Source organism: Heterodontus francisci, chromosome 10, assembly GCF_036365525.1.
Source record: "Heterodontus francisci isolate sHetFra1 chromosome 10, sHetFra1.hap1, whole genome shotgun sequence".
NCBI lineage: Eukaryota > Metazoa > Chordata > Chondrichthyes > Heterodontiformes > Heterodontidae > Heterodontus > Heterodontus francisci.
The window spans coordinates 74843879-74865939 of record NC_090380.1 but is presented as its reverse complement, the minus strand read 5'-3'; the positions used below and the strand labels follow the sequence as shown (position 1 = coordinate 74865939).

At 41.9% G+C, this 22061-nt stretch overlaps 1 protein-coding gene across 4 annotated transcripts in view; it reads right to left on the bottom strand.

Annotated features, from left to right (window-relative positions):
- The window catches only part of tbx15 (T-box transcription factor 15), a 90720-nt gene that overhangs the window by 3734 nt on the left and 64925 nt on the right, over nt 1-22061 (bottom strand). For all 4 annotated transcript variants that reach the window (XM_068039918.1, XM_068039920.1, XM_068039919.1 and 1 more), the window contains one exon: nt 3998-4095. In XM_068039918.1, the coding sequence (XP_067896019.1) occupies nt 3998-4095 (98 nt within the window). The remainder of the gene's footprint in view (nt 1-3997; nt 4096-22061) is intronic.

Genomic DNA, 22061 nt, shown 5'->3' with positions numbered 1-22061 from the left:
TTTTAAAGAGATACAGCACTGAAACAGGCCCTTCGGCCCACCGAGTCTGTGCCGACCAACAACCACCCATTTATACTAACCCTACAGTAATCCCATATGCCCTACCACCTACCTACACTAGGGGCAATTTATAACAGCCAATTTACCTATCACCTGCAAGTCTTTTGGCGGTGGGAGGAAACCGGAGCACCCAGAGGAAAGCCATGCAGACACAGGGAGAAGTTGCAAACTCCACACAGACAGTACCCAGAATTGAACCTGGGTCCCTGGAGCTGTGAGGCTGCGGTGCTAACCACTGCGCCGCCCCAGGCAGTGAGTGGTTACGATCTAGAATGTGCTGCCTGAAAGTGTGGTGGAGGCAGATTCAATTAAGGCTTTCAAAAGAGAACCAGACAATCGTTTGAAGACAAAAAATTTGCAGAGCTACAGGGGAAAGGCGGGGTGTGGGACGAGGTGAGTTGCTCTTACACAGAGCCAGCATGGACACGATGGGTTGAATGCCCTCCTTCTGTGCTGTAACCATTCTATGATTCTACGTAAAGAAATTACTCCTAACCTCTCCCAGGCTAAGAGAGATGGCATTGTTTTCCTTATAATATCTCTCAGAAAGCTGTGGTTTAATTGGTAGCACTCTGCCACCTGAGTCAGAAGGTTGTGGGTTCAAGTCCCAACGTAGGACTTGAGCATAAAAATCAACTCTGACACTCCAGTGCAGTACTAAGGGAGTACTGCACTGTTGGAGGTGGACATCTTTTGGATGAGGTGGTAAATCATGGCCCATCTGCCCTCTCAGGTGGATGTAAAAATCCCATGGTGCTATTTTGAAGAGGAGAGCAGTTATCCCCAGTGTCCTAACCAATATGTATCCCTCAATCATCATCATAAAAGCAGATTATTTGGGCATCATCACACTGCTGTTTGTGTGTGATTGCTGTGTGCAAATTGGCTGCTGTGTTTTCTACATAACAACATTGACTACACTTCAAAAAGTACCTAATTCACTGTAAAGCACTTTGGGATGTCCTGGGTCATGACAAAATGCAGTATAAATGTAAGCCTTTCTTTCTTTTATAACATAGTGCCAGTGAAAGCTTTAGAATGCAGCTTTGTGCCATGGGCCGAGGACACCAGATTGAGAAAAGACAGAATATTCCAGCCAGACTAAATATTATGGATTGTTACAAAAATACAGCATCTAACAGAATAAAGTAACTATGTAAGATGAATCAAAATATGAAAATAAATCAATCTGCCAAACTTGGATCAATTCCAATCCACGGTTTAAGAGAAAACTGCATTTTATTCAACTTTTGGCACTTGTACAACATTTTCCCAATGATTGTTTCTGTCTTTTCTATGACATCATAGAAGACTGTCTTAAGCAATGAGGATTTATTACACATATAGAATGTGTCTCCAATTGGAAACAATGGGAGAGTGTGAGAGAAGTAAAACCATGCGTTGCTCTGGGCAGTATGAAATTGGCATACAAAAGAACACTCAATTGGTTTTAAATGAGAAGAAAACACAAGTCATATCCATTGCCAATTAGGCCAAAGGACAAAATAGCCCATTATTAAGACAATGATTTCATATTGAATCAATTTTTAAAATATATATAATTGGCTTTAACATTACATTCAGGACTTTGGAAATAATATAGAAAGACATTTTGCTTGTTCCATGAACTAAACTAAATCTGAAATACCATATCAGACAATAATATACTGTTCTTCCATCTCAGCAAATAAATACCAATAAGAAAATATGAACGATACATTAAGGCAATGAAGAGTAAGTTGCAAGTTCTTCCGCCTTTATTCTCCATATGTTTAGTACAAAGTATTAAAATTAGTTGTGTTATTTGGGAGATGCACCTTTCCAGAGAAAGGGGAAACAGGTGAACAATACAATACTCATGCAGATCTGCAAGCAGACTTAATGCCTTCTCTCTCAGCCTGGGAATTGTGTGTGACTCCGAGAGGAAAATAATTTCAAAGTAGAAAGTAGAAATCAAATCAACATTTACAATGAAAGAAATGTTGAAATAAATTTTCTAAATTAAAATAGGCTAGTGCTGAACCACACAGCCTAATATAATCTGGCAAGTATTCAGTGCCTACACTATTAAAATCCATCAGAAGTCTGGGATTTCTGGGATAAGTGTTAGCTTATTGCCTTGAGAAAGCTGACCTGTACCATGCTGATTGGGTTTTATTACAGGAAAATCATAGTATGATCATTAATATAACCACAGCAGCCTAGCCTGGCAGTTGCAATACTGACTTCTTTGTCAGATGGACAAGAGGTTGAGTCATTCAATCTGCCTCTCAAATTTGATGGCCACAATAAGATTGAGCATTTAATTCTCAGACTGACAGCATCTTCCTAAACTTTTGGCAACGAACCTCAAAATAAGGAAAATATAGCATTGTCCATCTGTTCAATGCTACATGTTCAGCTTCAGATGAGACAGATCAGTTCCTTACCTACAGAATGAAGTCCCAGAATGAGAAACACTTACTAATTAAACATATGTACAGCCTGAAATAATTTAAGTGATGGAGATTAATAAAACTGAGTGTTGTTTATTATCACTTTGTACACCTAGAAGACTCTATTTTTTTACAATTTGTCATAAACCACTTATTCTAACGGTCTATTATGTTTCACAGTGCAGCAGTAATAATGCTCATTTGACAAGTTTCTGAATTCGGAATTCAAGTCCCAGGCTGTCCAATACTTGAAACCTCCGGCCTCAATTATGAGCTGTCTTTCAGTCTTGCAGGGGGTTGGAAACCAGGATGTAGCATTAGAAAGGAGAAACAAGGTGCACAAAGGATTGGGAGAGACATATAGTACTAGAGTAAGAAATAGTAAGGTATTAAGTGGGGTCTGACTAAGAATGAATGCAATAAGGTTCAGATTAGCTTTACAGTGCTTGTATGTAAACGCATGAAGCGTGGTAAAGAAGGTTGGTGAGCTGCAGGTGCAGACAGCCGAATGGGAATATGATGGCATGGCAATGACGGAGAGGGTAGGGCTGAGTACTCAATATTCCTGGATACAAGGCATTCAGGAAAGATAGGGAAAGAGGGAAAGGAGGAAGGGTGGCAGTATTGATTAAGGAGAATTTTACAGTGCTGGAGAGAGAGGATGTCTTGGAAGGGTAAAGGACAGAACCTATTTGGTCAATGTTAAGAAATAATAGAGGTACCATTACACTACTGGGTGTATTCTATGGGCCACCAACTAGTGGAAAATATTTGGAAGAGCAAATTTGCAGGGAAATTACAGAGAGTTGCAAAAACAATAGAGTACTGAATATGGAAAACTTTAATTATTCTAATACAGACTGGAATAGAGTAAAGGGTAGAGAAGGGGCAGAGTTTCTGAAGTGTGTTCAGGAGCATTTTCCAGATCAGTATGTTTGTGACCCAAGGACGAAGGAAGCATTGGTGCAGCTGGTTTTGGGGAATAAGGTGGGTCAAGTGGATCAAGTGCCAGTCATTCAATCTCTCCTGCTCTCCGCCCTGTCACAGACCTTCCCTTTTGTTCTTCTTCCTCCCTTCCCTCTTTCACTTGCTCAAAGCCCATTGCACTTCTAACCTTTGCCAGCTCTGATGAAAGGTCACAGACCTGAAATGTTAACTCTATTTCTCATGCCACAGATGCTGCCAAATCTGCTGAGCATTTCCAGCACTTCCTGTTTTTATTTCTGGAATTCCTAAACCTATCCAACTCTCTTACTCCTTTTCCTCCTTCAAGACACTCCTTAAAACTCACCTCTTTCACTAAGCTTTAGGGTTTTTGCCCTAATATCTTCTTATATGGCTCAGTGTCAAATTTTATTTGATAATGTTCCTGTGAAGCACCTTAGGATGTTTTATGATGTTAAAGTTGTTGTTGTTGCTAAGAGCTAATCTAAGAGTGGCAGTGACAATGGCCATTAGAAACTCTGTAGTCTGTACAGGAAAAAAAACTAAAAAAACATTACCTTGTTGCTTCTGCATGTTGGTAAAATCCTCAAATGTGAGTGTCCGAACAGGAGGTCTCCAGAAGGCATATGTCTCCATGATGGCCTCTAAGCCAGTTCTGATCGAAAGAAAGCAAAGAGGAAATATAACTGTGTATATCTTCAATACACACATCAATCTCCACATTTTCCTGTTTCCAGCTGGTGCATTTTTTTCTCACACTGTTCTAATCAGATTTATATTCTAACATTTCCCACAAAATCTATTCTTAACCCAACAAGAAGTCCATTTTATGGTTTGGAAATCCTTATTCTGAGCCTTGGCTCTTCTAAATTCTCAGGTTGTGAAGGGGTGTTGTTTAATTTTGTAATTTCTACTTTATAAAGCCCTTGTATTATAGTGAGCCTCTGAAAAGTATAATTGGTTTTCCATAATTGTAACATTCTTATACTAAGTATACTCCCTTATTTCTTAAAATAACTTCTTTAAATAATTTATTTAAATAAAAATGGCTTACAGGCAAGTTTTATCAAGATATTTTACTTGGTGTTTAATCTGAAGAGACAGCACTGTAAAATAGACAGGATATTGGTTTAATGTTTTTAGGTCATTAAGTACTCAAACATAACTGTTGTCGATGTTACCTTTTGCACATTTGTGCTACTGTCTATGAATTACCTCTGCCTTCCTATTTCTATTGTATACCTCTGGTCCTATAACAAAAGAAAATATTAAATGCAGGAGGAACTTTTTTACTAAAAGGGTGTTAAGTACATGGAACAGATTACAGGCGATGGAAGAAGAAACCTTAATGAGTTTCAAGAACTAGGCAAGTTCTTGTCACGATTCAGGATTATTAGAATTGCACCAAGGGAACACAGTGAACAGGTGGATTAGATAGGCTGATGACCTTCTCCTGTCTGAAACTGTAACTATTTTGCTATGTAACTTAGCAAGATGAATGGTTATTATTTATAGAACACCATAGCCCAATCAGATGTGCATGACTTTGAATTCTATTTCTTCTGACAGGAAAATGTGACTGGGTGAATCGGCTGTAGAAACAGGGAGAGAGAGGAAAACAGAGGGTGGAACAAAGGACAAGATAAAGGATTGAGCGGAAAGTGTAAGAATGCATAGACAGTATTCTAGAGAACCGGAAAAGTGTAAAAGATGATGAGGGCAAACGAAAGGATGACGACTGATGAAAAATGGTAAGGGAACAAGTTTAAGATTGGAGCGAGATACAAAAGAGGATAGGCGAACATGGAAGATTGTTCAGTATAAATCAGCCGGCGAGGCTAGATGATTTGGCTGGAGAAGTTTAAATGAGGTTAAAAGAGTCAAGAGAAAAAAGATATTTGAAATACTTTATTTTGCAATGCTTAATTTGATTAATTTCATGTTGAAGGAGCAGACTGATGACCACTGGGATTCTGGGTGGATAAACCTAATTACTAGTACACGGTTAGATGGCTCATGCTGTACGTAAATCTGGCACTGGCAGAAAAAGGAACTGCCAGCAGTAACCCACACCTCTGATTATTCAGTTGCATCTGTTCATGTGCACCTCAGCCAGACAATCGAAGGCAGCCAGGATATGTTATGGTTGTAAATCTTTCTGAGGCGATGTAACTAACAGTAAGCCCATACTGGAAATGTGTTTCCAAGGAGACATAGTAGCAAAACAAATTTCAAACAACCAAGCAATACTAGCGAGAGAAAATAGGCAAATTTAAAGACTGAAGCATTTTTACATCTGTCCTCATCCTTTAGTTTGCCCTCTTATTGTCCTTTACACCTCTCTGGTTCTGCAGAATACTCTCCATACATTCTTATTCCTTTCTCCTAACCTTTATCTTGTCTGTCTTCCCACCTTCTCTCTTTTCACCTGAATCCCACCTGAAATGGTGAGGTAGTTATAGAAGCATAATTATGTGTGTTAATGGAAGACATATCATCACGTCTCCAAATGTGGGCCATATTTTGTTCTTGTGTGAAGCTGAAAATCTCAACTGCTATACTGTTGTACATAACATTGAATTTCTACATGAATTTATTTCAAACCCAAAAGCGCATATAGAAAAACTGTTGCATTCATGATCCCTGTTACTCTGCACTTTTAATCAAATCTGCCTTTAATCAAACTCAGTCCAATTCTTCCATTTAACCAGACAAGTCTCAGGATTTCTGTATTCCCTCTGCTGTCCTGCGCGTTTGCTAGTACTCATTCAGCAGGTAGTTTTACTTCCATCACCATCTATTCTACTGAAGCTCTGTCCAATTAAAGAAGCCATCCATCACTGTTTTCCTGTAGTATGTGCGTGTTACTAATGCAAACACCTCAAGCCATATGGAACCGAGTTAGATGGTAATATGACTGTTCTACCCTCCAGCTATCCTGCTGATATACTCAGAGCTCCAGGTTTCTGCTGCAGACTTCATCTCAGCAATTAATTTATGGAATATATTCAATAATATAAACAATCACAATTGATTTCCACAAGTGGTAAGGTTTTTAAAAAAGCATGGCACAGAAATAGAAAATTGAACACAATCAGAATGAATCAATTATATCACACGACATGAAAGGGAAAGCTAAATTTACATGTACCCCTTTTACATTGTGTTGTTGGAACATGCCGAGCTGTGTGCATAGTATAAGACAAATTACAAGAGATTTAATGATTATTTGTTAAAGATGAAAAAATAACCTGTAGCTAATCATCGTTGCACTATATAGTAGAAATGGGAGTCATTGACGCTGATAAAGATTGCGAAATATGGCAAGTTCCTCATAGGTTTGGATTTGGGAACCTTTGCACCCCACTAAAAATATGCTGCACTGGTAGCCACCCTGACTAACAGTTCCCCCATCCCCCCCACGAAACTGGCCATGCTCCCAGATCAAAATAATAAGCACGGCAAGTTTCTGACGAGTCTGTCCGTTTGCAACCATTCAAGAAGGCTCTTAAAATTAAGCTTTTATTTTAAAGCGCAAAGGCGCTATAGTTTTTAAATATTCAAAAATACTTACTTTACTAAGAAACTGACTAGTGTCCACCAATGAAACCCGGTAAATGGTTAAGTATAATTCTTTTTAAAATCATTTTCAGTGACTTAAAATTAGATTACTTACAGATGGTGGCCCAGACAATTATTATTGTGATAAACACATTTTTAGCTGTATTGATAAAACTGCACCAAGTTACCACTCTTAATTATATCAAGGAATATTTTTCAATGCAAGGAATAAAAATAAACAATTATGTTCTATAGCGCTGCCTATTTGCAATTGAAATTAAATAATTAACTTCTACTGTTTCACTAAATAACTACTGGAAAGTTAACTAATACTTTTGCTAATATTGCATTTTAACAATGTAAAAACCCCAAGATTTTACATTGTGATTACGCAGAAGTGTTTGCGCGGAAACTTAAATCACAACATCAATTCAGAAAACCAGTGTGATTTCGCCTGCAATTGGCCCCCGGATTGCCAATTGTGCCCAAAACCGAAACACCAGTTTTTCTAAATCTTGCAGAAATCCCACAGCCCTCAGATTTGTAACAGTTCCCTTTGCCAAATTTTGGTTCCTTACGGAATGTTGCATGACTGAGTTGAACATTACAACAAATTCCAAACATATAATTACTAAATTAGACTAGGTTGAATTGGCTTTCTAATGCAATGTTAAATATTCAATTCTAGGCCTCCATGATATCATAGTATTTTTCAGTAAGCTTCATCCGTCATTATACCTTCACTTACAACTGAGATAAGAGGCACCCATACAAAACATATTCTGCTACTAAGGTGTAATGGCAGAATTGCTTTTAATCTGTCACAAGAATTACATATTGTAAGCACTGGTAAATCCTTGCATTGCAATCATTAGACTTTGTTTATTATTATTATTTATGTATTTTCTGCCTTGTGATAGTAGATGATTTCAATGAAATAAAATGCTTTTTATCACATTGTTGAGTCCATTACGTTCTATATTGATCAAAGGTCTCAGTCTGGTAGAATTCCTCAAATTTCAAGGGGCTATCCATGGAACCCATGTGCTTGCATGATCTCCCTTCATTCATTGTGTGTCATGTAGCAACAGAAAATAGTTCCACTCCATATATGCACAGCCAGTGTATGACCATTGTCATGAATTCATGCATGCAAATTGTCCTTATTTGGGGAATTGCCATGAGTTCTATCTTGAGGCAGTGCACCGTATTTCCATTCTTCAAACTCTAAATGTAAATAGGACCCTGAGGGATAAATACATTCTCCTTCATCTAGGTTAATGATACTGCTGAGGGTCATCAGGAGCCCAGCAGGTCACAGATTCAATAAGGACTATTCTGTCACTGCAATGTTACTCGAACACGTTATCAAAATGCTAATATGCTTCATGTTCATTGATAGAACTAATGGAGCACTCCAGCAGAGTCCTGTGGAAGTCTCCACAACAGTGTCAATCTGCTGCATGTTGTACCATTTTGCACCGAAAATTGATAAAGAGGGAACTTACAGAACCAACAGGGGCAGGATTGGGGGTGGTGGTGGTTGGGGTGGGTAGTGGTTGGGGGAAACCAGCAACAAGGGCAAAAACAAGGAGAATCCTGTGACAGCAGGCAAAATATCTGCAACACACTCCCAGTTGACTCCTCCAATGAAGTGGTACTCCCCAACTCATGCAACAATGTTCACCCTGCCTATCCTTGATCATCCCAATGGTCACAACCATTGGAAAAACTGTAAAATGAGGTTGCTTGTGGAAACCTACTGAAGCATAGGATTTCCACCTCAGCAAATGTCAATCATCGGCAGACATGACTGTGAGTCTACCCAAATTCAACATACACCCGGACAGATAAAAGTCTCTTCCTGCTGCATATCTACTGGCGTTAACAGCCAAACAGAAGATCCAGCTCATTAAAAGTGTGGATGATCCCATTAAAATGTTTGGAAACAGAAATCTTACAATGGAAAGTGACAAACATTCTAGAATGTGCCATCACTAAGCTCTTAATACCTGCAGTTTCAAACTTAATGTGATTGATTACTATAGAATCATAGACTGGTTACACCACAGAAGGAGGCCATTCAGCCCAGCATGTTTGAGCCGGCTCTGCAAGAGTAACTCACCTCGTCCCACTAACACACCACCCCCACCCACCCACAACCACCACACCCACCCCCCCCCGCCCCACCCCTTTTCTCCATAGCCCTGCAAATTTTTTTTCTTCAGATAATTATCCAGTTCTCTTTTGAAGGCCTCGATTGAATTTGCCTCCACCACACTTTCAGGCAGTGCATTCCAAATCCTAACCACTCACTGCCTAAAAAGATTTTTTCTCATGTTGCCATTGCTTCTTTTGCCAATCACCTTAAATCAGTGTCCTCTGGTTCTGGATCCTTCCGACAATGGGAACAGATTCTCTCTATCTACTCTGTCCAGAACCATCGTAATTTTGAACACCTCTATCAAATCTCCTCTTAGTCTTCCCTTCTCCAAGGAGAACAGCTCCAGCTTCTCCAGCCTATCCACGTAACTGAAGCTTCTCATCCTTGGAACTATTCTGGTGAATCTTTTAGTTTAGTTTAGTTTAGAGATACAGCACTGAAACAGGCCCTTCGGCCCACCGAGTCTGTGCCGACCATCAACCACCCATTTATACTAATCCTACACTAATCCCATATTCCTACCACATCCCCACTTGTCCCTATATTTCCCTACCACCTACCTATACTAGGGGCAATTTATAATGGCCAATTTACCTCCCAACCTGCAAGTCTTTTGGCTTGTGGGAGGAAACCGGAGCACCCGGAGAAAACCCACGCAGACACAGGGAGAACTTGCAAACTCCACACAGGCAGTACCCAGAATTGAACCCGGGTCGCTGGAGCTGTGAAGCTGCGGTGCTAACCACTGCGCCACTCTCTATAATGCCTTCACATCCTTCCTAAAGTCAGGTGCCCAGAATTGGACGCAATACTCAAGTTGAGGTCGAACCAGTGTTTTATATAGGTTTATCATAACTTTCTTGTTTTTGTACTCTATGCTCCTATTTATAAAGCCAGGATCCCATATGCTTTATTAACCACTTTCTCAACCTGTCCTGCAACCTTCAATGATTTGTGCACATATACTCCCAGGCCCCTCAGCTCTTGCACCCCCTTTAGAATTATACCCTTTAATTTATACTGTCTCTCCTCATTCTTCCTCCCAAAATTAATCACTTCACTCTTCGATGCGTTGAATTTCATCTGCCACTTCTCCAACCATTCCACCAGCCTGTCTGTGTCCTCTTGAAGTTTAATGCTATCCTCCTTACAGTTCACAATCTTCCAAGTTTTGGGTCATCTGCAAACTTTGAAATTGTGCCCTGTACACCAAAGTCTCGATCATTAATCTATATCAAGAAAAGCAGGGGTCCTAACACTGACCCCTGGGGAACCCCACTATGTACTTTCCTCCAGTCTGAAAAACAACCATTCACCACTACTCTCTGTTTCTTGTCACTCAGCCAATTTTATATCCAGGCTGGTACTATCCCTTTTCTTCTATGGGCTCTAACTTTGCTGATATGCCAGTTATGTTGCACTTTATCAAATGCCTTTTGGAAGTCCGTGTACACCACATCATCCCGCTCTGTTACTTCATCAAAAAACTTAAGCAAGTTAGTTGCCCTTAACAAATCCATGCTGGCTTTCCTTAACTTATCCACATTTGTCCAAGAGACTATTAATTTTGTCCTGAATTATTGTTTCTAAAAGCTTTCACACATAGGGATTAAACTGACTGCCCTGTAGTTGCTGGGCTTGTCCTCACAGTTTTTTTTTAACAAGGGTGTAATATTTGCAATTCTCCAGTCCTCTGGCACCACACCTGTATCTAAGGAGGTTTGGAAGATTATGGCCAGTGCCCCCACAATTTTCACCCTTACTTCCCTAAGTATCCTTGGATGCATCTTATCTGGTCCTGGTGACTTATCGTTTAAGTAGTCAGCCTTCCTAATACCTCCTCTATCAATTTTTAGCCCATTCAGTGTCTCAACTACTTTCTCATTCATCATGATTTGGGCAGCATCTTCTTAAATTCACTAAGCTACTCAGAAGCTTTGGTTAAATGGAAAATACATGTTTAAGATTCGTATTATAAAATTTGAAAAAAAATTCTTGAAGAACAACATCTACAACGTCAACTAAATAACTGTGCCAGTCTTGGCTTGGGCTTTTACTATGGTTCAGTTCAAAGTAACCGACACATTTTAAACTGTTAAAAGTTGCAGTTTTTTTCATATGAATCAATGCCAGAGAAGTGGGCGAGTTCCAGATTTCAGGACCAAACAAACATGCTCATCGCTCCAGTTAAAACATGACAAATTTTTGGAATTAAAACAGAGGGGTTGTTGAATCTGGTTATGGAACGAGATTAAGGAGTAAGAATTGGTATATATCGTGCCTGATTTCTGGGTATAAAATCAGAATTGCGGCGACTATTTTTGGGTGGCACTTTCCTGCGGCTACCAAACAGACAGTCGGTGACTTCAGAGGTGTCTGGGCATTGCCCAGAACAGGCGTTCGGCTCCTTTATTCTAATCATGGGTTTAACTCCTGCTTCAGGGTGGAGGTCACCAATTTCAACTGCTTGCAACGCCGGCAATGGTTCAAATTGGGGAATAACTAAGCGGGAGCCCGCGCTGTACACACATGACTCAGCTTTTTTTAATCTAAAGTCTCCGGCGGTCTAACCAGTGGTCCTCAAAAGTTTTATACTTAACTCAGCACCACAACGGCTCTCCTCTTGCCCTCCCCAGGACCTACCAAAAGACTGTAGCCAGTGTGGCTAGCAACCTCCAGACTGAGGAATTGCATCGCAACATCCAACCGACGTCTATAGTTCATTGGTTAAATGCATTTGAGATCCGGTGTTGGTACAGATGAATGCGCGGAACGATGGATCCGTTAACTTGCTGCACGTTTCGGTGGCAAGTTCAGTTTCTCATCCTAAGAACTAGATTAACTTCAATTTATGTTCATAAAATTTTCAGCTCAGCATAAAGGAGTTAACTCAAAGTAACCTTCAACAAAGTCTTCATTTTGTAACAATTTTGCTTCCTTTGTGTTAGTTCTTTTCCTTTCTGCAATAAAAAAAGTCTGCTTGGTGTAAATCATTTAGTGTGTTGCATGAGAACAACAAAAGATTTCTTCAATATTAGCAATTTAATTGGTTCCACATGCATCCTGTGTTATGTATTAGGGTAATGTCTCTTTCCTTTTCCATCCTCAAATATTTTGGACTCGAGAAGAGCTACAGACTTTTTATTAAGTGTTTTTTAATGTCATTCATTCTGACTCTGACATTTTCATTTTCTGTTTGCTTTCTCCATGTGGTATATTATTTCTGTCTGTGCTCAAGGAGCTGAGCAAGGATTGATACAAATGAGCTGGGCACTTGGGAGACACCCAGTATAAATCTGCATCCTTGTAGGTAGGAAGATTCTGACTAATTTTCCAGGGTTTTATGATTCAACCATTTCAACCCAGTTTTTCCAGTTATTATGATCCAATTTGGTTTTTTTAATAAACCAATCCTGACCCTTCTTTTCACATATCTCTTCTAGTTTACTGCTAATTTAGCAGCTCTGCAGCATATCCATGATATTCAAAGTTTGCTGTACTGCATAAAATTGTTTTGTCTTCAGTGTTTACTTCCCCTTCAACCAACCAAAGAAATCATGGCCTAACATTTTATTTTAAAAATAGATCATTTCAGGATTGAAAAAATACCATAATGTTTTGAGAAACTTGGGCCGCAAAGTTCAGATGCACAGCACCCCATTTTCTGCGCTACAAGTCCAAAATAGCGTATGCACATGTCTGGCATAGGCCACACTGAACATCATTTTGCTGAGCGCAGGCACTGGGCACTTGCACCAGAAGTATGCAGACAAGCAGATTGTGATGTCAGTCAGTGTTTAAAGCTGCTTTGATTCTAATGGTTCCATTTTCAATCTCAATGCTCCAGCTAATGCCCTCTCTTAATCTCGCACAACTGAACATCGTTTCAGCAACAGGAAGGACCCCCATCACCAGTGCTATTTAAAGACATCATCAAGTACTTTAAGGTGCATTGCTGATTGATTTTTACTGGCTGTTGCTGAGTTAATGGAAGTGTTTGGTGGTTTGTACTTGTAGTTAAGGTTAGTGAAGTCTACAGGGAGTAATGTGGCACGTGGTGAATACCTCGATTCTCACTTCCAGGGTTCTACTTGCTTCCAGTCATATAGTGCTCTAGTTTCTATCCCTCTTGGTCTGCAGTGTGACAGGGAGAATAAGCAGAGGTGACACAGAAGAAGACAAGATGCTTGAAGAGGGAGGAGGAGGAGGAAGGGGAGAAGGACTCTCACCAGGAGACCATATCCACTCAGGATCTTCAGAGAACATTTCTCTTACCTCAATTTAAGCCAGGAACAATGTGTGTGCTGTCTCCGTTTCACTAAGGGGGTGCTCACTGAAATCTGCCACTTGTTGCAGGCAGACCTACAGCCTCGCAGCAGGGTGAGGACGGCATTGCCAGTGGCTGTGAAGGTGACTGTGACCTTCAACTACTTAACGTCAGGCTTCTTTTAGGCCACAGCAGCAGACATCTCCAATATCTTGCAGTTTGCTGTCCATTGCTGTATAAAGGAGATGACTGACACATGCATGCAAAGAGAGGGGAATACGCTACATTCTCTCTTTCCAGAGAAAATCTGGAAGAGTGAGCATGTGGTTTTGCCAGGATAACATAATTCCCCACGGTGCAGGGTGCCACTGACTGCACCTGCCACTTTGAGAGCACTGTATCTAAATTCAGAGATGTACTGCAAAATAAAGAGCTCCACTCCCTCAATGTCCAGCTGGTGTGTGACCATATTCAGTACATCATGCAAATACCTGGTATCTTGGCAGCAGTCATGATGCCTTTATTCCGCACCAGTGCACTGTACCATCAGCATTTGAGTCACCAGGACCAGATGACAACTACTGGGCAACAGAGCTATCCTCTGATCCCCTGGCTCATGACTCCAGTGCGCAAACTAGGCATACGTCGCCAGCATGCATACAATGAGAGACATACTGCCACAGGAAATGTCATCAAGCAGACCATTGGGGTGCTTAAGCTTCCTCTGCCTGGATTGCACTGGAGGAGAACAGCAGTACTCTCCAGAGTGTGTGTCACAATTTGTTGTGGTCTCCTGCATCCTGCACAACCTTGCCATCGTGAGGGTACAGGACTTGCCACCAGGTATACGGTGATCAGCTGAGGAGAAGGGGAAGGAGGAGGAGGAGTGGTCACTCCCATGATTTTGATCACCGTTCCTGGTGTCTTATCTTTTAAGTACAGTACCCCGTGGATGTAAGGACATGTGTTGGTACCAGTCCCCCACTGGCTAGGTGATTGCAGTTATGCGACACCTCGTCCTGAAAGAGAAGGGAAGTGTGTCAGTGAGTTTGGTGCAATGTGTTTGGGTGATGTGGTTGTCATGGTTGAGTAGCTGGCAGTATGGGTGGGTGTGAGCCTTGCTGCAGTGCTAAGTGTGTGAAGGTGAGGTGAAGCTATGAATGCGAGTTACGAGACGTGATTGGTAGAGATTGTTGGTACATGAGTGAAGCGGGGGAGGGGGTGGTGAATTAAGCATTGTTTGAGGCTAGTGATTCAAGTGTAAGTATATGGCATTTGAAGGTGAATTCACTGACCTTGACTACTCATGTGAGGTCATTAAACTTCTTGCAGCACTGCATCCAGGTCCTCGGAGCTACACTGCTTCCATTGACCCCAATAGATGTTTGCTCCCATTGCCTTCTGACAGTTTGGCTGGAGGGTTTCCTTGGCCAAAATGACCCCCAACACTTAAAGCACCTCAATTCACACAAAAAGCATATGCATACTTGCACACCCTGTGATGATGCTGCAAGGCCACATTTATTGCCATCCATAGTTGACCTGAGTAGGTGGTGGTGGATTTTGTTAAAATACTGCAGTTCTTACACACGAACATATGAATTAAGAGCAGGAGTAGGCCACTCGGACCCTTGAGCCTGCTCTGCCATTCAATAAGATCATGGCTGATCTGATTGTAACCTCAACTCCACATTCCCACCTACCTCCGATAACCTTTCACCCCCTTGCTTATCAAGAATCTATCTACCTCTGCCTTAAAAATATTGAAAGACTCTGCTTCCACTGCTTTTAGAGGAAGACAATTCCAAAGACTCACGACCCTCTGAGAGAAAAAATTTCTCATCTCTGTCTTAACTGGGAGACTCCTTATTTTTAAATAGTAACCCCCTAGTTCTAGATTCTCCCAAAATGGAAAACATCCTTTCCACATCTACCCTGTCAAGACCCCTCAGGATCTTATATGTTTCAATCAAGTCACCTCTTATTCTTCTAAACTCCAATGGATACAAGCCTAGCCTGTCCAACCTTTCCTCATAAGAAAACCTGCCCATTCCAGGTATTAGTCTAGTAAACCTTCTCTGAACTGCTTCCACCGCATTTACATCCTTCTTTAAATAAGGAGACCAATATTGTACACAGTACTCTAGATGTGGTCTCACCAATGCCCTGTATAACTGAAGAATTATCTGCCTAATTTTGTATTCAATTCCCCTTGCAATAACCGATAACATTCTATTAGCTTTCCAAATTACTTGCTGAACTTGCATGCTAACCTTTTGTGATTCATGCACTAGGACAGCCAGATCCCTCTGCATCTGCAATCTCTCACCATTTAGATAATATGCTTCTTGTCATGATGCTGCTCCCACAATGCTATTGGGAAAGCAATTCCAGGATTTTGTCCCAGCATTAATGAAGGGGAGGTGACATTTGACCAAGGGAAGTAGTAATGTTACTGGACTAGTGATCCAGAGGCCTGGACTCATGCTCCAGAGAAATAAGTTCAAATCTCACCATGGCAGCTGCGGGAATTTAAATTTAATTAGTACATATAGAATAAAAAGCAAGAGTGGATTATTGTAAAAACACATTTGGTTCACTGATATGCTTCAGGGAAGGAAACATTCCTTCTGTACCCAGTCTGGTTTACATGTGACTCCAGATCCGCAGCAATATGGTTGACTCTTAACTGCCCCCTGAAATGGCCTAGAAAGCCACTCAGTTTATCAAACTGCTACAGAAAAGCTGAATAAGAATAAAACCAGACAGACAACCTGGCATCAACAAAGGCACACACTGCCCCATCAACCCTGCAAAGTTCTCCTCCTCACTACCATCTGGGAACTAGTTCCAAAATTGGGAGAGCTAATCAAGCAACAGCTTGATGTAATCATACTCACAGAATCTTTCCTTACAGCCAATGTCCCAGACACATCCCTCACCATCCCTGGGTATGTCCTGTCCCACAGCAGGACATACCCACCAGAGGTGGTGGCACAGTGTTATATAGTTGGGAGAGCGTTGCCCTGGGAGTCTTCAGCACTGATTCCTGATCCATGAAGCCGCGTGGCACCAGGTGAAACATGTCCAAGGAAACATCCTACTGATTACCACCTACCCCCCTCCCTCAGCTACTGAATCAGTACTCCACCATGTTGAAAACCACTTGGAAGAAGCACTGAAGGTAGCAAGCACATAGAATGTACTCTGAGTGGGGGTCTTCAATGTCTATCGTCAAGGGTGGCTCGGTAGAACCACTATTAATTGAGCTGGCTAGGTTATGAAGGCCATATCTGTCAGTAATAAAAACAAGAAATGCTGGAAATACTCAGCAGGTCTGGCAGCATCTGTGGAGAGAGAAGCACAGTCAATGCTTCAGGTCAGTGACCCTTCCTCAGAACTCAGAACTATCTGTCAGACTGAGCCTGCGGCAAGGGTGAGATAAGAGGGAAAAACCTACTTGATCTTGTCCTCACTAGTCTACTTGTCGCAGATGCATCTGTCCATGGCAGTATTGGTAGGAGTGACCACTGCACAGTCCTTGTGGAGATAAAGTTCGTCTTCATACTGAGGACATCCTCCATCATGCTGTGTGGCACTACCAACATGCTAAATGGGATAAATTTCGAACAGATCTAGCAACTCAAAACTGGGCATTCACAAGGTGCTGTAGGCCATCAGCAGCAAAACTGTATTCAAGCACAACCTGTAACCTCATGGCCCAGCATATCCCTCACTCTACCATTACCATCAAGCCAGGTGACTAACACTGGTTCAAACCTTGACTGGTTCAGTGAGGAGTGTAGGAGAGCATGCCAGGTGCAACACCAGGCATACCTTACCATGAGGTACTAAGCTAGTGAAGCTACAATGCAGGACTACATGCATGCTAGACAGTGGAAGCAGTATGTGATAGACAGTGATCCCACAACCAATGGATCAGATCAATGTTTTGCAGTCCTGCCACAGCCAATTATGAATGGTGGTGGACAATTAAACAACTAATCAGAGGAGGAAACTGCACAAACAACCCATCCTCAATAAAGGGGGACCCCAGCACATCGGTGCAAAAGATCATCTTCAGCCAGAAGCGGCAAGGGGATGAAACATCTTGGCCTCCTTCTGAGGTTTCCAGCATTATAGATGCCAGGCTTCAGTCAATTCAATTCACTCCACAAGATATCAAGAAATGGCTGAAGGCACTGGATACATCAAAGGCTTTGGGCCCTGATAGCATTCCAGCTGCAGTACTGAAGACTGTGTTCCTGAAATAGCCGTGCCCCTAGCCAAGCTGTTCCAGTAGAGCTACAATACTGGCATCTACCTGACAATGTGGAAAATTGTCCAGATATGTCCCGTCCACCAAAAACAGGACAAATCCGATTACTGCCCCATCAGTCTACTCTCGATCATCACCAAAGTGATGGAAGGTGTCATCGACAATGCTATCAAGTGGCACTTACTGTGCAGTAACCTGCCCATTGACACTCAATTTGGTTTCTGCCAGGGCCACTCAGCTCCAGCCCTCATTACAGCCTAATCCAAACATGGACAAATTAGCTAAATTCCAGAGATGAGACGGGCGGCACAGTGGCGCAGTGGTTAGCACTGCAGCCTCACAGCTCCAGCGACCCAGGTTCAATTCTGGATACTGCCTGTGTGGAGTTTGCAAGTTCTCCCTGTGTCTGCGTGGGTTTTCGCCGGGTGCTCCGGTTTCCTCCCACCACCAAAGACTTGCAGGTTGGTAGGTAAATTGGCCATTATAAATTGCCCCTAGTATAGGTAGGTGGTAGGGGAATATCAGGACAGGTGGGGATGTGGTAGGAGTATGGGATTAGTGTAGGATTAGTATAAATGGGTGATTGATGGTCGGCACAGACTCGGTGGGCCGAAGGGCCTGTTTCAGTGCTGTATCTGTAAATAAATAAAAGCAGCCCACTTGATAAACACCCCATTCACCACATTATACATTCACTCCCTCCATCACTAGTGCACAGTGGCACCAGTGTGGACCATCTACAAGATGCATTGCAGCAACTTGCCAAGGCTCCTTCGACAGTACCTTCCAAACCTTGACCCCTACTACCTAGAGGAACAAAGACAGCAGATGAGTGAGAACCCTACCACTAGCAGGTTCCCCTCCAAGTCACACACCATCCTGACTTGGGACTGTACCACTGTTCCTTCAATGTTGCTAAGTCAAAATCCTGGAACATCCTCCCTAACAGCACTGTGGGGGCACTTACACCACATGGACCGCAGCGGTTCAAGAAGGCGGCTTCTTACCATCAAGATTCCATTTAAAGATGAACTAGTTAAGATCAACTAATATCAACTTTGACATTTCATCAATTTTTTTCTGTCATGCCACTCAAAAGTTTTTGATTAAACGTAAAATGGTAATGACATCAGCAAGGAAATGGCTTAGAGGAGTTAATGATGAAGCAGAATGAGTATGTTCAAACACACACATGCTCCTGAAGTTGCTGTTAATGCAGTTCTTTAATACAATTGCATGGAAAAACCTGCCCTGTAACTAGGGAGTTAAGGTGCTGATCTAATGGCACATCAGATTCTGGATGAGCTGTGCAATTACCTCAAGGAACTAATCTCATGCCACCTGGCTTCAAACTGGCTGCAGTACATACGAATTAGGAGCAGAAGTAGGTTATTCAGCCCCTCAAGCCTGCTCTGCCATTTGATAAGATCATGGTTGATCTGATTGTGGCCTCAACTCTACTTTCCTGTCTACCTCCTATACCCTTTGACTCGCTTGTCAATCAAGAATATATCTAACTCAGCCTTAACAATATTAAATGACCCTGCCTCCACTGCTGTCTGGGGAAGAGAATTCCCCAGACTAATGAACTGTGAGAGAAAATAATTTCTCCTCATCTCTGTCTTAAATGGGAGACCCCTTAATTTTAAACTGTGTCCCCTAGTTCTAGTCTCTCCAAAGAGGGGAAACATCCTCTCAGCATCCGCCCTGTCAAGTCCCCTCTGGATCTTATATGTTTCAATAAGATCACCTCTCATTCTTCTAAACTCTAATTGATACAGGCCAACCTGTCCAACCTTTCCTCAGAAAATAACTCCTTCATCCCAGGAATCAGTCAAGTGAACCTTCTCGGAACTGATTCTAATGCAATTATATCCTTTCTTAAGTAAGGAGACCAAAATTGTACAGAGTACCCTAGATGTGGTCTCACCGATGTCCTATACAACTATAGTAAAAAGGTTCAGCAGCAGATGAGCTGAGACAGGGACAGGGACAAAGTTGGGTGATGTTACAGAGGTGGGAATAGGCAGTCTTAGTGATGGCGCGAATATATGTGGTCAGTATCTCATCTTGGCACCCCATCCACAAACATTCACTCCCTCCACCACCGACGCACAGTGGCAGCAGTGTGTACCATTTACAAGATGCACTGCAGCAATGCACCAAGGCTCCTTAGACAGCACCTTCCAAACCCGCAACCTCTACCACCTAGAAAAACAAGGGCAGAAAATGCATGGGAACACCACTACCTGCAAGTTTCCCTCCAAGCCACACACCATCCTGACTTGGAACTATATCACCGTTCCTTCACTGTCACTGGGTCAAAATCCTGGAACTTCCTTCCTAACAGTACTGTGGGTGTACCAGCCTCAAATCAGTATCTGAATTATAAATAAGCCACAAGATATCTTCTTAAAAGGGATGCAAAACTTTCCAGTTGTAGGAAAGAGAAATAACTCGCATAAAGAAAGCACCTTTTACATCCTGTGGATGTCTCAAAATGCTTCAATCTGTTTTCTGGTGGCATTACTTGAAGGATATGTGTTGGTGAACTCACTGAGAGCATTCCCCTGCTCTTCTTTGAATAGTGTAATGGACTATTCCACAACCATCTCACTTCAATGTCCCCACCACCTCAGATCCCAAATGATCTCCAACTCTTCCACTCGCCTGAGTTCAAAACCCATCTCAGTATCATAAAACATATTTGATCAACCAGCCTTGTTGTTCACTCCTGAATCTGGCTGAATTACTTGCCATTTATCATATCTCTCTCCGCCTGATTAAAACTATTCAGTAATCAAAAATCACTGGGAAAGCAGAATAAATGACCAAATTTCTGGTCTTTAGCAGAAGTGGTCTAGTCAGTCCTCTTTTCCACGCCCCCATCCTCAGTCAGGCAGAAAATTGAAGGAATTTATGAACGTTATGTGCCCATAGTTGAGACATCAGAAAATCGAATTGGATATGCTAGTGCAGTAGTTATGCTACTAGACTAGCAGCCCAGAGATTGTGAGATTAAATTCCACCACAGTAAATTGTGAAATTGAATTCAATAACCTTATTATTTATGGACTATCATGAATGTTACTGAATTACTGCAAAAATCTAACTGATTCACTAATATCCTTCAGTACAGGAAATCTGCCACTCCTAGCTGCTCTGACCTTCACATGACTCCAGTTCACAGTATGTGATGTCACTCTTAATGTCTTTGAAGAGGCCTAACAAGCTACTCAGCTGTAAAAATCCTTGGGTAGATGGAAATGGACAATGAAATTCAACCTCGAGTTACCCACATCCCGAGAACAAATATATTTTTTTTAAAAGCTGCCGCTGCTGCTCTGATCTCTCCCAACCCCCAGAAATCCCCCTCCCACCCCACCCCCACCCTTCACTCAACTGAACCATCACCATTCTCATTTTCTGAATTCCCCTCAGGACAGTTATTTATTGAAGTCTACCAGCTACTCGCAATCCTCTCACAGCTCACTCAGTTCCTGACCATCCAGATCCATCTCCTCAGTCCTGTGCTTGCCGATATCATTATCCTTTTCTTTTTCTTCCAGAACAGGCTGTATACCTTCCACTTCCCCTCCTCAAGACACCTCAAACTCTCCAGTCTGTCCAGTTGTCACCCGATTCCAACCTTTCTTTTCCTTCCATGGTCTAAAATAAGTTGTTGCCTCACAACTTTTCTGACATTCCTCCCACCACTTATTGTTCTAAATGCTTCACTGTGACTTCTGTCCTACCCAAAGCACTGAGACAGCACTGGCCAAAGTCACAAATTACATCTTCTGTGGTCTCCTATCTCATTTCATTTTTCTTCACCTTTCCACTGCCTTCAACAACACTCCATCGTCCTCCAATATCTCTCCACTGATGTCTACATCTGTGACACTATTCTCTGCTGATTCTACTTGTGCCTGTTGCAAGGCTGATACTACATTATCTGAAATAGCTTCTTCTTCTCTATCCACATGGTCTCTCTCTCCTTATGTGCCCCAGAGATCCATCCTCAGTCCCCTCCTCTTCAAAATTTATATGCTACCCCTCGCATAGGATGCTGAGAAGCTCCAGTGTGATTTGGACAGGTTGAGTGAGTGGGCAAATACATGGCAGATGCAGTATAATGTGGAAAAATGCGAGGTTATCCACTTTGGTGGCAAAAACAGAAAGACAGATTATTATCTGAACAGTGATAGATTGGGAAAGGGAGAGGTGCAGCGAGACCTGGGTGTCCTTGTGCACCAGTTGCTAAAAGTAAGCATGCAGGTGCAGCAGGCAGTTAAGAAGGCAAATGGTATGTTGGCCTTCATAGCGAGAGGATTCGAGTACAGGAGCAGG